The sequence below is a fragment of the Coturnix japonica genome, chromosome 17 (assembly GCF_001577835.2).
Source record: "Coturnix japonica isolate 7356 chromosome 17, Coturnix japonica 2.1, whole genome shotgun sequence".
Taxonomy (NCBI): Eukaryota; Metazoa; Chordata; class Aves; order Galliformes; family Phasianidae; genus Coturnix; species Coturnix japonica.
In genome coordinates, this window is record NC_029532.1 from 5,541,885 (window position 1) to 5,558,098 (window position 16,214).

At 51.0% G+C, this 16,214-nt stretch overlaps 1 protein-coding gene and 1 long non-coding RNA gene across 4 annotated transcripts; one reads left to right on the forward strand and one right to left on the reverse strand.

Annotated features, from left to right (window-relative positions):
- Positions 1–290: 290 nt before the first annotated feature.
- Positions 291–15,766, reverse strand: LOC107321869. 3 transcript variants are annotated; one of them, XR_001558701.2, is made up of 6 exons: positions 14,361–15,766; positions 13,759–14,156; positions 9,619–13,010; positions 7,076–7,136; positions 5,869–6,447; positions 291–3,453 (listed from the first exon to the last, which is right to left on the reverse strand). It is a non-coding gene; the product is annotated as an uncharacterized LOC107321869 (long non-coding RNA). The 3 variants fall into 3 exon arrangements; XR_004309105.1 differs by having other exon boundaries at positions 9,619–14,123; XR_004309104.1 differs by having other exon boundaries at positions 9,619–14,156.
- Positions 5,878–16,072, forward strand: DBH (dopamine beta-hydroxylase). The gene is made up of 12 exons (XM_015879286.2): positions 5,878–6,278; positions 8,030–8,176; positions 8,954–9,211; positions 10,017–10,193; positions 10,621–10,723; positions 11,562–11,728; positions 12,137–12,280; positions 12,358–12,396; positions 12,768–12,827; positions 13,349–13,476; positions 13,910–14,069; positions 15,757–16,072. Exons 1-12 carry the CDS (start codon positions 5,898–5,900, stop codon positions 15,889–15,891), a joined length of 1,899 nt encoding a protein of 632 aa, XP_015734772.1. The 5' UTR covers positions 5,878–5,897; the 3' UTR covers positions 15,892–16,072.
- Positions 16,073–16,214: the final 142 nt, after the last annotated feature.

Genomic DNA, 16,214 nt, shown 5'->3' on the forward strand with positions numbered 1-16,214 from the left:
GCCCCCTTCCTCCACTGTACGCCGCCACCGGGTCTTCCTCTTCATCCTCACCGCGCTGCGGGGGGACGGGAGTTGGATACAAAGGGATGGAAGCCCTCGGCTCATAGAGATGGAACCCCCCCCCCTCACCCTCCACGCAGAGCCCGAGTGTCCCCGCACAGAGCACGGTGGTCCTGCACGGAGCCTTCATCCCCACTACTGGCATAGGAAAAGCATCCTGACCCCTCTATACCCCACAAAAGGAAAAACACCAGGATCGCCCCCCCACCCCCCCTTCCCCCACCGCCTCTTGCTCCCCGCTTAGCCCCACAAGCATCCCCGTGGCTTTTCACACATTACACGGCTTTGTCCCATGCACCATTCACCAGGAGTTACGCTGAGGTTTTTGGTAAGAACCGCTCTCATCTCTTTTCCTTATCAGTACCACCCCAGCGACTCGGGCAGCCCCATCCGCAGACCCCCCCAAGGCGCTGCAGCTCTGAGCACAACGCGCCCTGCTCGAGCAGAGGTGGCACGGAATTACATCCCCATCCAAGCGGTCATCAAAGAGAGGGAGGGAAAAGGTTCTTGTGTCCCAGAGCCGAAAACAAAATCATTTAGTAACAGGGAAAAGCTGTGGCTTGGAGCCACTCCTCAAGCAGGTGGGCACCCCCTGGAGCCATTGGCACTGCTGTCCCTAACACTGAACTTCGTGTTTCTCTTTGGCCCTCTGCTACTTGTCCAGCCCTCCTCAACTGATGGAACAGTTGGTCTCTGGTCCTTTCAGAGCACATCTGCTCTTTTTAAGATGCTATCTCTTATAGCGCTCTTTTAATCTATAGAGAGGGAAACAGTTGTGTTTAATTAATTGCTCCCTAAATAAACTAATTACAGCCAGTAATTTCAATGCACTTTGCACGCAGTTCAAACGCCTGAGCAGGGATCTGAGCACAAGTCTGACAGCAAGAAATGAAAGCAAGGGGACAACAAATAGTTCAGCTTTGGAAAGTCCACTTCAGACCATCAGTGTTTAATTATCACGGGCTGCATTGGTTAGCACTGAGCAGTCCATATCATGGTTCTTTTTCAGCTCTGCTTCAAGGTTGCTCGGGTTTTGCGCAGAACATATTGGAAAGCTATGCCAAGAAGACACAGTTTTAGCTTTTTATTACTCTTATGGGTCAAACGTCATTGCCTGGCAATTTATCATTGCATCTTTGTTGGGAAATGTGAAAGATAGAGGCTCGTTTTCGGGCCATTCATTTCAGTTTCAGTACCCCTATCCCTGCATGGAAATAAACAGCCTCCTTCCTTCCTGAGCTGCTTTTATAACCAATATGTCAAAGCAATTCTTCACAGATCTGAACCCAGGACAGCAGCAAGGAAAAACAATGTTACAGCAAGGACTTAGCGAATACTTGAGCTGCCTTCAGCAAGTATAGATCTTATTTTGTGGAACCCGAACACCAGATCCATTTACTCTAAAAGCAACCCTGCAAAGATCAGCTATCGAACCTGTGAAGGAGAGAAAGGTTTTTATGCCATATTTCCGTAGCCTGTTGTGAGCACAGCTTTCTTGTGCCAGGGACTGAACAAGAACAGGGTGCAAAGAGCTGTAATCCCGCAGACTTTGCAACAGACATTATTGCAGAAGGGAAGTGCTAATGAGGAGCTGCAGCATGGGAGCCAGTCACAAGCCTCGAGAGCTGGCCACAAGCCAGTGACAACTTCCATTGGCTCTCCTTGCCGTTTGGAAGGGGTCCCGTGCCTGCCAAGGCTGTGGGATAAACAGAGCAGCAACAGCCAGGAGCCAAACCATTTGTAGGCTTTAAGTAAGGTGCATGCATTATAAGCAGCTGCTTCCCCCCAATGCCTCCACTGGTGTATGCACAGCATAAGTGCACCCCTGCATCCACATGTTCTTTTTTCCTCATACCTGCCCCAGGGCTTGGGATCAAACTGCCCAGGAATATCTCATGATCTGCATCATTCAGCATCTGAATCAGGCTTTTCCCCCCCCCTCCTTCCCCAAGGTACCGCTCACAATGTGCTGCCTTCAGGGAGAAGCAGACTTGGTTATTGTGACACGAGTGACATCTTCCTTCCAAACGTGGCTCTATTTGACCCTTGGATTATGTGGCCACCAACCAGAACCAAAGCTGGTTACGGCTGAAGCCACATAAGGCAAGTCTGTACTGGAGCCACGTTGAATTATTCATATATATAATATTTATCCACTATATCTACCCTTTATTATACCTTCTGGTAACTCTCCTGTTGCAGGTATCAATGGCTATGGGAAAAGCTATGAGGAGGGCTGGCAGCAGGGAGCAGAGCCATGCAGAAGTGCTTTAGGGCTGCAGGGAAGGGAGCTGGAAGGCCATGAGGTGACCATGGGAAGGTGCCATGGATGGAGAATGGAAGCTCGTTTAATCCTGCCTGGACCATCTTTTGCAGGGACACGTGAATCCGTGTTACAATGCGTGGAGATGGGTATTGCAAAGCCACTTTATTTATGGTGCTTTTATTGGCAGGGGAGTGGGAGTGCAATACAATTTTAGCCACTGTGATGTCTCTATCTCCCTTACATTCCACCTCCATTTCTAGAGCTGTTTTTGCTCTGAATTACACAATTTCTTCAACTGCACAAAGGGACTTGCTGTACCTGGCATGGCTCAGCCTTGCTGGGTGAGGACACCTCCAGCAGCTGAGTGTATGTCTCCAGCATCACCAGTCCCGTTCCCCTCCCACTGCAGGCAGCAGAATCCCATCCCATAAGGCAGCAATAGGGGAGGGCTGCATGGCACTCAGCTCGGGCCAGCTTGAGCATGGCAAAAGGCACAAATCACATCATGGTCTGCAGAGAGCACAGCCCAGAGGGAGCCTCTAAGAGCTATGGAGCCTGAGACCACCATGATATCAGCTCGGTTATGCTCCAGTTCTCAGATGCAGCCCAAATCTCTCCCACCTCCCACTGACACCATCCACCGCATCACACAACCCTGTATAAACAAACCCAGCAAATGCTTTTGTCTCTTCCTGTCCTTCTCAGATATTTTGGGTATTTGTGGCAATCTCTCCTGTTTATATAACAAAGCCACAGCCCAGTGTTTGTGGCACCATATCCATGGTAACCCTAATATAGCATGCACAGGCAAGTAGGATTTCATTAGGTGGCTCGGCTGTGGCAGTGTTTGGGGGAAGCAATGGGGATGGAATATCTCTGTGGTGCCCCCAGTGAGAAATGCTGCTCTCTTTTTGCCAGCTGTGGCCTGTCCCTGCTCCCACATCACCCCATCACCACGCCATGGTGCTTGCTGTGACTCATCCCCCTCACCTTTCATGCTTCAAAGAGCTGCAAGTGTTCACCCAAACTGCTCAGGATCCTCCAACAGGAGCCATGAAGCTGGGGTTCATTTCTGTCTCCAACGTGGGGAGATTCCTCCAGTGGTGCAAGAGAGAGAACATTTGGACCTGAAGAAAAGAAAAAAGGGAAACACCTTAGGAGAAGGCAGGAAGCTGGGAAGAGCAGAAGCTGTGCAAAGGTGATGCTCTCATTTGCAGCCCTCATGCTGTAAGACACAGACATGCACCAGGAGGAGGGAATGCCTCTTCCCACTCACTGCTGCTGGGTCACGGGCTCCTCTGAGCATCCTGCCTCAGCCAGCACCAACATTAGCAGCTGAGTTAAATAATGACCATCTCTGGCAATGGTATGACACAAACCCAAAGGCAAGAGGTTGGTCTGTCCAGAGAGGGGAATCAAGCAGAAGTCCCTGGGACCCTTCTCAGCCCCGTGAGCATCTCTTGTACGTGCCAGACCTCTCTGCCACCCCATCAGGGCCAGCCTGAGTCACAGGCTGCTTAAACTCATCAGCACCCAGGAAATCTGATCAGGGCAGTGGCACAGGGCAGGATCTGGCCGTGGACAAAGCCCCAGGGCATGGGATGCTGTGTGCGTGCTGCAGCCCAGCACAGAGGGAGCAGACAGCAGCCTTCCCTCTGTGCCCTCCCTCACCCTAATCGAATTTACATCCGTGTTAGCAAGGCAATGGATTATAGCTTGGAGGGGTGCTGCCTGCTTCAATCCCTAATTCAGTGCATCAGTTGTGCTTAAGCCTGCTTACCTGTAAGCAAAGCTGCTGCTGGGTTCAGACAGCACCTAGCGTGGCTGTGCTGGTGTCTGGGGGACTGTGCATTAAAAAGAACCCTTCTCCAGGGGCTCAAGGCACTGTGCAGGTATCCTCTGTGCATTACTACACTCTTAGCTCTTCTTGCTGGGGTGGATGGAGCAGAGCAGAGGAGCTCCACAGAGGATATGGGATGCTGCCACGTCAGTGCAACAGTGCTGTGTCAGCTCCAGCAAGAGGTCAGCACCAGAGGAAAGCTGCTCTCTCAGTGCTCTGCTTTCAGGACAGGGGCTGAACATGCAGCTCCCCAGCGTCTCTCTCACCCCATGGCCTATGGGAGCTGCTCTGAGATTGCCCCAAGCAGACCAGGTGCTGGAGTCAGCAAACTGGCATTGCTACCTCTAGGTTAAGTCTTAAAATATCCCCCAGAGCAAGACACAGACGGCTGGAAGCTTGTTCCTTGCCTGGATTTATGGAGCAGCAACCTGTGAGAAACTAAAGAAGGGAGAGATATATACATATTTTTTCTTCTCTTTAAGTAAATTCTCACTGCTTATCTCCAAAGTTCAGCTGTTCTCAAGCTGACCTGCCTGCTTAATGCTGTTCCACTGCAAATTCCTTCTGTACAGGAAGGCTCAGACACTCCACTTGCACGTGCCAGAAGCATGGAGTTTCATCTCTAATAGAACTTGTTAGCTAAGGACCCCATCTCACCCCCTGATGAGGATCATTTTCCTTCCTTCCGTGCTGACAGCTCAGCTTCTTTCCCCTTAGAATTAGGAAACGAAGCCAAGAGAGGAGATGAAGCCAATGAGGCTGTGCTTGGAGGTTAGAAATGGGGCAAGGCACCGATCTGTTCTTGCAACCAGAAATCCACCCGAGGAGCCAGGGCTGGCACAAGAGGAGCATCCATCTGATGCTTTCTGCTGAGGAACTCAGAGCACAGCATGTCCAGGACTGAGCCCAGGAGCCTTGAGCATGGTGGGGATGCTGCTTCCAACTGTAGCGTGCAGCTGAGCTGATCTGGGTTGAGCTGTGCCATTGTGGGGATGCAACCCCTTGGCTGCTCCTCTCCTGCTGTGTCACAGCTGGGTAAAACATCACCAAGTGTGACCGATGGACACACACTGATGATCCATTAAAACACCCACGGACTGAGGCTGATTTGTTTTCCCTTAGAACTGGGAAGTGCAGAGCTGCCCTGGTGACTTTGCTGTAAGGAACATGAGCAAAACCTGAGCTGTGAGGGGATGGAGGGGGCTCTGTACAGCACTGAGAGCATCGCTGGTTGTAGGAGCCAGCATCAATAGAACAGGGCCACAAGCTCTGAGTCCAATCAAGGCAATGTGTATGTGGATCTGAGAGCTTGAGGTGGTTAATGTAGAAAAATTAATAACCTAAGGAGAGGTGAGAAATGGGACACTAGAAGCATCTTTAAGCAAAGAAGCAACAAACACAGGGGCTCCAAAGTAGCACACAGGGCTAAGCTGGTGTGGAAGCAGAATGTGTTCCTGCAGGGAGCAGCCTGCAAGTGAGCAGCACTTCTTAGCTACTAAGGATGATTTAGGAGCGAATAAGATCAGCCCAGTCGAGTTCAATTGCTATTGATAATGTCCATGTGCAATTAGAGCCAATTAGAGGGATGCAGAGAATGACAAGTGTTTGGCCAGGAGGTGGGGAGGGGGGGGAGCATATAGGGGGGTTCAATACCACAATCCAATTTCCCCACAACCAAATGCAATTAAAGGATAGCACTTACCCAGCTCACCCAGGAGGGCCAGCACATAAATGGCAAAAGCCAGGAGGGTGGGTGCTGTCCTGCCCAGCATGCAGACCCACGGCAGCACGCCTTGCCCCTGCCCCAGCTTCAGGCTGCGGGAGCTGGCATCCATGTACTTCACCATGGTGGCTGTGTTCCTGGTCATCCTGGTGGTGGCTCTGAAGGGCTCGGCACCTCGCAGCACCTATTTCCCCTACAAGGTGCCCCTCGATCCTCAGGGGCTGCTGGAGCTCTCGTGGAACGTCAGCTACCCCGAGCAAGCCGTGTATTTCCAGATCCTCATCAGGGAGTTCAAGTTTGGGCTCCTCTTTGGGATGTCGGACCGAGGCGAGTTTGAGAACGCAGACCTGGCCATGCTCTGGACTGATGGTAACAGTTCATATTTTGGGGTGAGTTTTGTTGCTTTTGTGGCTGTGTTTGGGGTCACTGCCTGATGGGTGAATTTGACCCCTGTGGGTTTGGAGGAGTGGGTGCAGGGCATAGCACCAGGTCCAAGTGGTACAAAGGGGCTGCAGGGTTTCTGATCCAGACGTTGATGCTGTGGGTTTGGTATAGGATCTTAAATGCAAAGAGGAAGGGATAAATACAGCAGCACATCAGCATGGCTAACAGAGCCAAGCCCTGGGTGTCTGCTGTGTCTGCAGGAGCTCCAACAGGTGGTTGCACTGAGCAGCTCTACCACACACACACATGCAGGAGGCACCCACAGCTCAGTTCATTGAGCTCTGCTGCCAGCAACATTAAAAATTAACCTACAGCTCCCATTACTGACTTTGAGAAAGTGCAAAAGTTATCGAGCAGAAAGGTTGCTCCTGCCAGCGCCAATAAGGCAGCTGCAGCTCACGTCTGCAGCTACAGCAAAGATCAACAGGACGCAGGAAAACGCAACCTGACGGCTGACTGCCTGCAGCACGGCGTTATCAGAAACTAAACATGCAGAAGTATTTGGGCAGCTTGTAAATCCTGATGGGAGCAGAACGGGAAGGAGACGACTCATTTCTAAATCTGCTCTGCTGCAGGTCGCTGCCCTTTCCTACAGTGCCCATTGTAGGCTCTTGTAGCAGGAAGACCAACCACCCAGTAACTAACCCTGCGCTCTCCCCGTCCCCAAACCACCCCAGTAATTGCTGCAGAATGCAATTCATATGTTTCCCCATGTGAGGCTTTCCAGTAAGTTAAGTTTTACCTCTCTGCTTGCTTGAAATTAGCCATAAAACGTATTCTTTTGCAATCAGCCGCGATGTGATCTGCAGAGCAATGAAAGGATAAAAGAGAAGGCTGATTATCTGCGCTGTTTTCCTGCTAATTACCAACCATTCAGGATGTGGGATGACCTGAGTGCTACAGTATTTCACAGCACTGTGTTAAAAAACCATAAAGTATAATTCCTAATCTCGCTGAATGAGCGCCACGCAGCATTCGGGCTTTCATCTGGTGCTGCACAGCATCCTACCAGGAGGTTTCTATAACCTCTCCAGCCCCGGTGTTCTCCCTCCCAGCAGCCTTTCTGCTGGATGTCAGCTGTTAAAAGATCCAAATTTGCTCAGCCCCCCCATGTACTACAAGATTAATTTGCGCAACACGCTCCTATGAAAACAAATGTCAAGCTAGCTTCATGGAGCTGATTTTACTCTCCCCCTCTAAGGACAATATGTTCTCAAAATACCACTCTATACTTCTGGCTGAAATGGTGCCAAGATGCTTTATTCTCTTTCTTCTCTTTCTTCCCCCAAGATAAGAGAAGCAGTGCCACTTGCAGTGCTGCAGCGAGGTACTTCTTGGAGGCCTTTTCTTGGCAAACAAAAGCCATCAACAGGAGATGCAAACGATCGAGATAATAAGGCTGCTCAAATCCAAATTACAGATGGATTTGTACTCCCAGCCTTCAGTCTTTCAGCATAGGAGCACCATACTGCTTTGCTTCTCGGTGTGGCTTTGTCACCACCAACAACCAGGTTAAAGAGGAGTGAGCCAAAGAGGAGGGTGACCCAGAGAAGGGTGATTCAAAGGAGGTGATCCAAAAAGGAGTGACCCAAAGAGGGGCCTTATGACCTGTGCACCACTGAAGGTCCCCACCCTGAGCCCTGGGCCCACATAAGACCTGCTGCCTCCCTGCTTACTGGGTGCTCTCCCTCCACAGGATGCCTGGAGTGATGCCGAGGGGCAGCTGCACATGGACTCCCAGCAGGACTATCAGCTGCTCGGGGCTCAGAAGGCTCCTGAGGGATTCTACCTTGTCTTCAGAAGAGCCTTCAGTACCTGTGACCCCAAGGACTACCTTATAGAGGTATAGCATTACCCTCTTCCCATTGCAGTATCCTCAGCCCCATCCTCAACACCCATAGCACCAAGCAGAGTTTCAACCCCTGACCTCACCACTGTTATGTTTTGGGGGCAGCATCAGGTGTTTGTGCTGCTTAGAGCAGAAAGGAAGCATGCTACAGATGTCATGAGCAACGTTTGGCACAGTCTGTTTACAACCACTTCTAAACCTCTATAACATGTAGATTTTAGCTTGTTTGCATCACCCGCTCCTGTTGAGCATGTGTTAGGTCTATATAAATCCCTTCCTGCATCACTTGGGTTTGCAGTCTGCAGCCAAGCGTTACACTGAGATGTTGCTCAGCGGGAGACAAGCAGGAGGCTGCAGTAGGAGCTGAGCAAAGGTGCAGCAGAGTTCCCTGGGTCCAGCAGCACCTCCTCAGCCTGCAATACTTCCAGCAGAGCCTCTCACTGTTCACTCATAGATCATAGAACAGCTTGGATTGGAAGAGATCTTAAATATCATCCAGTTCCAACCCCACTGCTGTGCACAGGGTTGTCACCCACCAGCTCAAGCTGCCAGGACCCCAGCTAATCTGAACTTGAATCTCTCCAAGAATGGGGCAACCACAGCTTCTTTGGGCAATGTAACTCCCTAAAGGAATATGGGAGAAAGAGAGACCCTAGGGGAGGTGTTCTGGTGCCCTTGGCTCACTCCAGGACTCATGCCACCAGCATCGATACCAGATGTCCACAGCTACCACTCAGCATGCAAAACTACCTGTCTTTGCTCTTGCTTCAGGATGGCACTGTGCACCTTATCTATGGGATCCTGGAGCGCCCCGTCCATTCCCTCCACGCCATCAACATCTCTACCTTGTATAGAGGACTGCAGAGAGTGCAGCTGCTGAAACCCAACATCACCATCCCTGAGCTGCCCAGTGATGTGAAGACCATGGAGATAACGACCCCCAGTATTGTTATTCCCAGCCAGGAGACAACATACTGGTGTTACATCGCAGAGCTGCCTGACAGCTTCCCCAAACACCACATTATCATGGTAAGGGGCAGATCAGTTGTGTTCACATCCCTTTAAGCCTTTCTGCAAAGCCCACTGCTTTCCCTGCCTTTCCACAGGGAGGATTTTGAACCCATAGGCATTCCTCACAGCAAAACAATTGGGCATATGCATACTGTGTGGGGTGGCAGGGGGGATGGGCACCCAGCAAGTAAAGGGGAAGCCTGACGTGAGCTGCAGCGAGAGCACAGGGATTTATAGGGGAAAAATGGCTCTGCAATGGAAAGCTTAGAAGGAGGATTTTCTCTCCCAACAGATGGTGTGAAATGAATCATCTGTGTGTAAGTAAAAAGTACGTAACTCCTGATACCTTCCCGCTGCTGAGGATCAGTTCTGCAGCTGGTGATTTTGGCCAGAGCCACTCAGCAGCCTTTCTACCCCAAACCCACCTCTTTGTGCCCGGAGCAGATGCTGGCCAAGAATGGAGCCCAAGAGCTGCAGGCTGTGGGGCCAGGACCCTCTTTGTGGAAAACTGAAGCCCTCTCCACCTAGAAAAAACAGCAAAGGGCTTGGTCAGCACAAAGCAGGGCAAGCTCTGCTACTCATCCAGTGCATTCCCCTTCAGGGAGTGTAGCAGATGTTTCTCCAGGGGCTCTGATGGCCAGCCAAGAGCTCTTGGTCCTTGGTCTCTCATGCCCAGGGCTCAAGCATCTCCTGGCATAGTAAAACTCAATAGTACATACCCATAGTAGGCTCTGTGTGGAGCACGCATGAACATCACAACCAGGGATGGGTTCTCAGATATGGTCCTAATGCATTTCCCTCCTTCTCGGATGTCCCTTTGCAGTATGAGCCAGTGATCACAGCGGGTAATGAAGCCCTGGTCCACCACATGGAAATCTTCCAGTGCTCAGCTGAGTTTGACAGCATCCCCCATTACAGTGGTCTGTGTGACTCCAAGATGAAGCCAGAGAGGCTCAACTACTGCAGGCATGTGCTTGCAGCATGGGCCATGGGAGCGCAGGTGGGTGCAAGATGGGATCCATCATCACTCCTGGGCACCTTTCCTGCCATCTCTCAACTGTTTCAGGCCCATTCTCATGGGAATGAACATCCCTGCATGGGCTGCCCCAACTCCAATTGGGATTTGGGTTCATGTGAGCACCCTATTCTCCTCCAGGATACCCTTGCATTCCCTCCTCACCTCAGTCCACCTCCTCAGCTTCACAAATCAGTGTGATTCCCTCCCTCCTCAGTGATTATGTTATCCCAAGAGGCCTTTAGATGCAAGAACAGCTCAACATTAAGAACAACAGAGGGAACAAGTCACATCCCCCAGCCCATAGCAGGGCTCAGGATTACACCCATACCTTCCTCTCCTTGGTCATTTCAGCTTAGTTTTCATGAAAACCACCCCATTTGCTCCCTTAATGCCATCCCTCTGTTTCCAGGCTTTCTACTACCCCAAAGAAGCAGGGCTTGCCTTTGGTGGTCCAGGCTCCTCCAGATATTTGCGCCTTGAGATTCACTACCACAACCCTCTGATATTCAAAGGTGAGTGGGGGGCATGGTGACACCCAGTGCCTTGCCAGCAAGACATGAGAGAACTGGGTTAGTGCCAGGGATTATCAGGGAACAGGCACCAGAGCCTGGATCCATCCTCAAGCACAGGCAGGGAAGATGCTCAGCACCTTTACTTAGGGGGAGTGCTATGGGGTGCCCCCCAACTTCAGTGCAAGGTGGTGGTGATGGATCTGAGCTCAGAGCCAACAGTGATACCAAAGTCAACAGAGAGACAGCACCAACCTGGCTAGGGATAGGGGAATTTAGTTGTTGTTTTAGTGGTGATCCTGCTTCAATAACATTGTCAGGAGACACATCAAAAAAATAAAAGGATTGCAAACAACCCAGTTTCTTCATTTACATAAAATCATGTAACTTCTTGACTACCCAAGTGTATTTTTAGGAGACCAGAGCATATGTACTGTAGATCAACCATAGCACATTCAACAACTTGAGAAGAAACACATCTATAAATATGGAGCTCACGTCTTTCATAACTTATCAGCTTTGCTATGTTAACCAGTAGGGTCTCCCTTGTTATCCTCATGCCATGATGGGTTCCAACCCAGAGACTGGAGGCTCACAGCCAGCCCCACATCTCCAGGGGGAATTTGCATTTTCCCTCTTGCTGTGTTCCTAGTAGGAACATGGCTTTCATCCTTTGGACAAATGACTTAAACAAGAGCTGTGTTTTTGAGAGTCATAGAATCATTAATGTTGGAGAAGGCCTCAAAGATCATTAAATCTCCCTTCACTTATACCAAGCTGAGCACCCTTTCTCAGTCCTGAGCCCATGCTGTGTTTGATGCCCTGTTCTCTCTCCTGCCAGGACGCCGTGATTCCTCAGGAATCCGCCTGTACTACACAGCCAGCCTGCGTCCCCACGATGCTGGCATCATGGAGCTGGGCTTGGTCTACACACCAGTGATGGCCGTGCCCCCAGGGGAGACCTCCTTCATCCTCACTGGGTACTGCACTGACAAATGCACCCAGAAGGTGAGTGCCTGGCACCCCAACTCCCTGAGCCCTTTCACATGGGGTCATGCTGGGAGGAAGCCCCCTGTATGCGACCAACAGTGAGCAGCTGGTTGGGATGCATTGAATTCCCCAGGAAGGTATCTCTCCTCTGGAACCACCTGCTCCATCTCCCCACAGTACCATAACCCCCTAGGAGGTCATACTGCTGTGCCATGCTGGGTGCTTTGCTCTATGGGAATGCAGAGATCACAGAGTCATAGAATGGCTTGTGTTGGAAGGGACCTTAAAGGTCATCTACTTCCTAATCTCCTGACATGGCCTCTGCATTCTGGAGCTCCTCAAGGGCTCACTCAAGTACATTTTCAAACTGCCCACCCTGTTCTCAGGGAGGTTTTAGTGGGTATTTTTGGGTATATCCTTCCCCAGGCACTGCCTACAGATGGGATCCGCATCTTCGCCTCCCAGCTCCACACTCACCTGGCAGGGAGAAAAGTGGTGACTGTGCTGTCACGGGATGGCAGAGAGCAGCAGGTGGTGAATGCCGATAGGCACTACAGCCCCCACTTCCAGGTACAGCCCTGCTCCCTGTGCTGGGTCGGTGACACCCATGGGTGCCTCTCTGACTCACCTCTCCTCCTCCCACTCAGGAGATCCGCATGCTGAAAGAGTTGGTTGCAGTTTTTCCGGTGAGTGAATTCATCTCCTCTCTGCTGCTCCATCATCAGTGCCCTGCTCAGAGCTTCAACCCTGCTCCTGTCCCAATGGGGCTGTGCTTGGGCTCCTGCAGGATGATGGGCAGCCAAGTTGGGTGCAAGTCTGGGTGTGCAAACTGTGGCCCAAGTGCATTGATAAGGGAAGAAATATTTCCTGGGGTAGGGCTGTAGTGAATCCACCCGGGAGGTGCAACTATAGCAAGTGCTTGGGAGGCTCTGAGGCCAAACCACATCAGAGCACAGAGGTCTGCTGCATTATGGATTCACTTGTGCCAATATTTGATGTGTGGGGAGGGGGGAGCTTTGTATTTCCTCACCCCATCACATCTATTGGAACCTCACAGGGTGACGAACTCATCACCACCTGTACCTACAACACAGAGGACAGGAGCAAAGTGACTGTGGTGAGTGTGGCAATAAAGGGGTTGAAATCAGTGCAAACTGAAGCAGAAACAAGGTGGGGAGGGGGTTGGAAAAGAAATGAGCCAACAAAGCTATGCTGCCTGCAGCTGGGATGCCAAGGTGTTAATTGAGAAGTAGCATGTGTCACTTTAATTCCCATCACAAACTGTTCCACCGGGGATTAACTGTAATTAAAGAGAAGTGGTATTATTTTTTTTTGACAGAGCATGTTATATCTTTTTTTTTTTCCCCTAGCAAAACTAAAATATAAAGAGCCTGTCAGAGGTACCATCAACAGGCACAAAGCTAAATATAGCAGAGGGATTACAGGGAATCTGCATTTTAATGTAAAGCACAGGATCAGGCCTGAATGCCTGTTCTTGCACAGAGGGCAGTGTGTGTGTGTGCATGCAGGTGTGGGCTCAGCCCTGCAGCCCCTTTTTGCATCCCCTGTGGCTCCAGCATTGCCAGGCTGGATCCTGGCATGGTTTCTGCAGGGACAGGGGTTGTTTCTGTGCCACAGGGTGGGTTTGGCATCATGGAGGAGATGTGCGTGAACTACGTGCACTACTACCCCCAGACACAACTGGAGCTCTGCAAAAGTGCTGTGGATCCAGGCTATCTGCACCGTTACTTCAACCTTGTCAACAGGTACAGGGTGACTGGAGCAGGAAAAGGGATCTTTGCTAGCAATATTGGAAGAAAGAATTGTGAATGTGGGTTTTCAGTGCTGGTTGTGCAGGGTATGGCTGGAAGGAGTCCTACCACAGAGCAGGCACCAAGCCCAGGCTTTAAGGCTGGAGGCAGCATGAGAATGGGGATCCCTTTGGGAATGGGGCTGTGCTGCATGGCCCAGCATAAGGGGTCTGTAAAGCACACTGTGTGATCCCAAGCAGACATTGAGCAGCCCTGTAGCCTGCAGGAAAATCTGACCTTGTAGGGATTATCCTATGCACAAGCAGGCTGGTAGCCCCAAGTCTTCCATATGCAGTTTGGAGCCTTTCCAGGTTGAGCTTGAGGGCAGGAAGGGATGATGCACCAGGCTATCTCTACAGCATTTCAGCATGGCATCTCTCCTGCACAGGTTTAACGATGAGGAGGTCTGCATGTGCCCACAGGTCTCTGTCCCACAGCAGTTCTCCTCCATCCCTTGGAACACATTCAACAGAGACGTGCTGAAATCCCTCTACAGCTTCGCTCCCATCTCAGTTCACTGCAACAAATCCTCGGCCGTGCGCTTCCCGGTATGTAGAGCCTTCAGAGCAAAAGGCTGATGTGCAAATGGCAGAAATCCAAACCTGGGGGGAAAGCAGCTCAGCAACACTGCTGGGCTGAGCCCATAGGATGGGTTAGGGCTCTGGAACCTGGAAATGTAGGGCAGGGAAATGCTGCAGAGCCCCAGCATTAAAAGAATACACGTATAACATGATGGAAAGTGCAGCAATAACAGCAGAGCAGCAAGGTCCCAGGCTGCAGCAAGTGAGGATTTGCTCAAATGCAACAGCCATAGGCACAGAAATAAAGAAGCTGCTTACCTTCAAAAGGCCTCAGGTAGGCAGGGATCTCCAGTGAAAAGCCCTCACCTCCACTGCCAACCCTTAAATGAGGTCTGGGCAGGGGTGGATCCTGGCTCCAGCCCTCCTGGTCACTCAGTGCATTGAATACACCTGAGCTCCCCTGGGTTGGCCCTGCCTTCCCACCAGGTGCTCAATCACTGCTTCAGGAGCATTTCTCCTACACTGTGCATGTCCAGATGCAATTAGAGAATGTGTATTTGCATAAAGTGATTTCCAGCCCTCTTTGAGCAACCTGGAGTGTTGAAGCAAGGCAATATGAAGAACCAAGGAGAAACGTGAAGGGATTTACAGCATTTGGGTCAGTTACATCAGGTCCCAGCAGAGTGAGCTCATTGTGTGTTGCACCTGTGCAATCTCCAAATGTAGATCCACAACAAAACAAGGAAGACAGAGAGCTGGGCAGAAAAACCATGCCCAGCAATGATGCTTGTGACAACATCATCATCAGAGATTACATAAATCGATGGAGATTTAAAACCACCAATGGTGCCTTTCCCCACCAGTTTCTGCTACCTCGCTGCTCCCTTGGTGGTTCAGAGCACACAAAGCCCCAAAGCTCTCACTGCTCCCCTAAGCCTCGAGGTCACAGAAAGCTGCTTTTTCCATCTGGCACTCTGCAGCAATGCTGTCCTTCTCCAATCATCTGGAGAGGGGCTCTCTGCCCCCCTCCACCTTTCCCAGAATATCCTGATGTGGTGCAAGCTCTAAATTCTGGCCTGATTTGCTTGACACACTACAAGGATTTCATCCTAGAATATAAATTCAACACTTCTCCTCTTGCTGATGACTCACCTTTACCTCTTTGTCTCCAGACCTCCCTCCTCCTGCTCACTGCAGCTCAGCCTTAGCCATGATGGTTCTGTCTGAGCAGGGAGCCATAGCCAGCCCATGCTGAACCCCCACACCCCCAGCCCCTACTCAACCCAACACACCACACAGGAATTGGATCCTGCCCTGCAGGTTCAGCAGTGTAAACAACTGCACTGGCACATTGCAAATATCACCTCAGCTCTGACCTCCCTACAGCCTCCATAAGGAGCCTTTCTGAGCACGGTGGGTCAGAAGGACCCGTGGCTTTGAGCTGTCTCTACTGACTCAGTGGGTAATGCATTTTGGGGTGGAAGCTCCCTCACTGTGCTTCTTTTGTGCAATATGGTGCACCATAGACATCTGCTCTGTTCCCAGGATGCGTGGGTGCGCCTGCAATACAAATAATTAGTAATGCCTCATGGGAAAACATCCTGCTCTGGGTTAAAAACACTTCCAATGTTAAAGATCATTCCATTTTTATAAGCATGTAGAAACGCAGAGGTACCTGAAACCCCTGGTCTCACAGCATGTAATTCTCTTGCAGGGTGAGTGGGAGAAGCAGCCGCTTCCCAGCATCACCAAGACACTGAAGGAGCCTCAACCTCACTGCCCACCCACCCCAGGGCCTCACCCTGCTGTCCCCGTGCCCATCAACCTGGATGACATCAGGAGGGGCTGAGCTACATCCCAGTCCCTGCTGGTGTGCCAGCATCGCAATGGGACGTGGCATGGACAGCCATAAGGAGCATCATCCCATTGCTCCCTGCATCCCTGCCCCAGCTCCTGCCTCCGGAGGGGGTTAGGGCTCATCTCTCTCAGTTCAGAAAGTACTCCGGAGATGGAAAGCTCTATATTTAGTGCTTTATTAGCAATCCTGGCTCTGAGTAATGCTGCTTTCCACCCCCAGATTCATAGCGCGGAGGTTCATTTTGTGCCGAACCCAGCGTGGCCCCGGGGAAAAGGGGAAAGAAAACATTATTCCACAGGGAAACTGAGGCATGG

Coding starts and splice junctions, on each gene's coding strand:
- DBH (XM_015879286.2), top strand. CDS start 5,898: ATGGCAAAAGCCAGGAGGGTGGGTGCTGTCCTGCCCAGCATGCAGACC. Junction 10,724..11,561: donor CAACCCTCTGATATTCAAAG/GTGAGTGGGGGG, acceptor CTCTCCTGCCAG/GACGCCGTGATTCCTCAGGA. Junction 13,477..13,909: donor TACTTCAACCTTGTCAACAG/GTACAGGGTGAC, acceptor TCTCCTGCACAG/GTTTAACGATGAGGAGGTCT.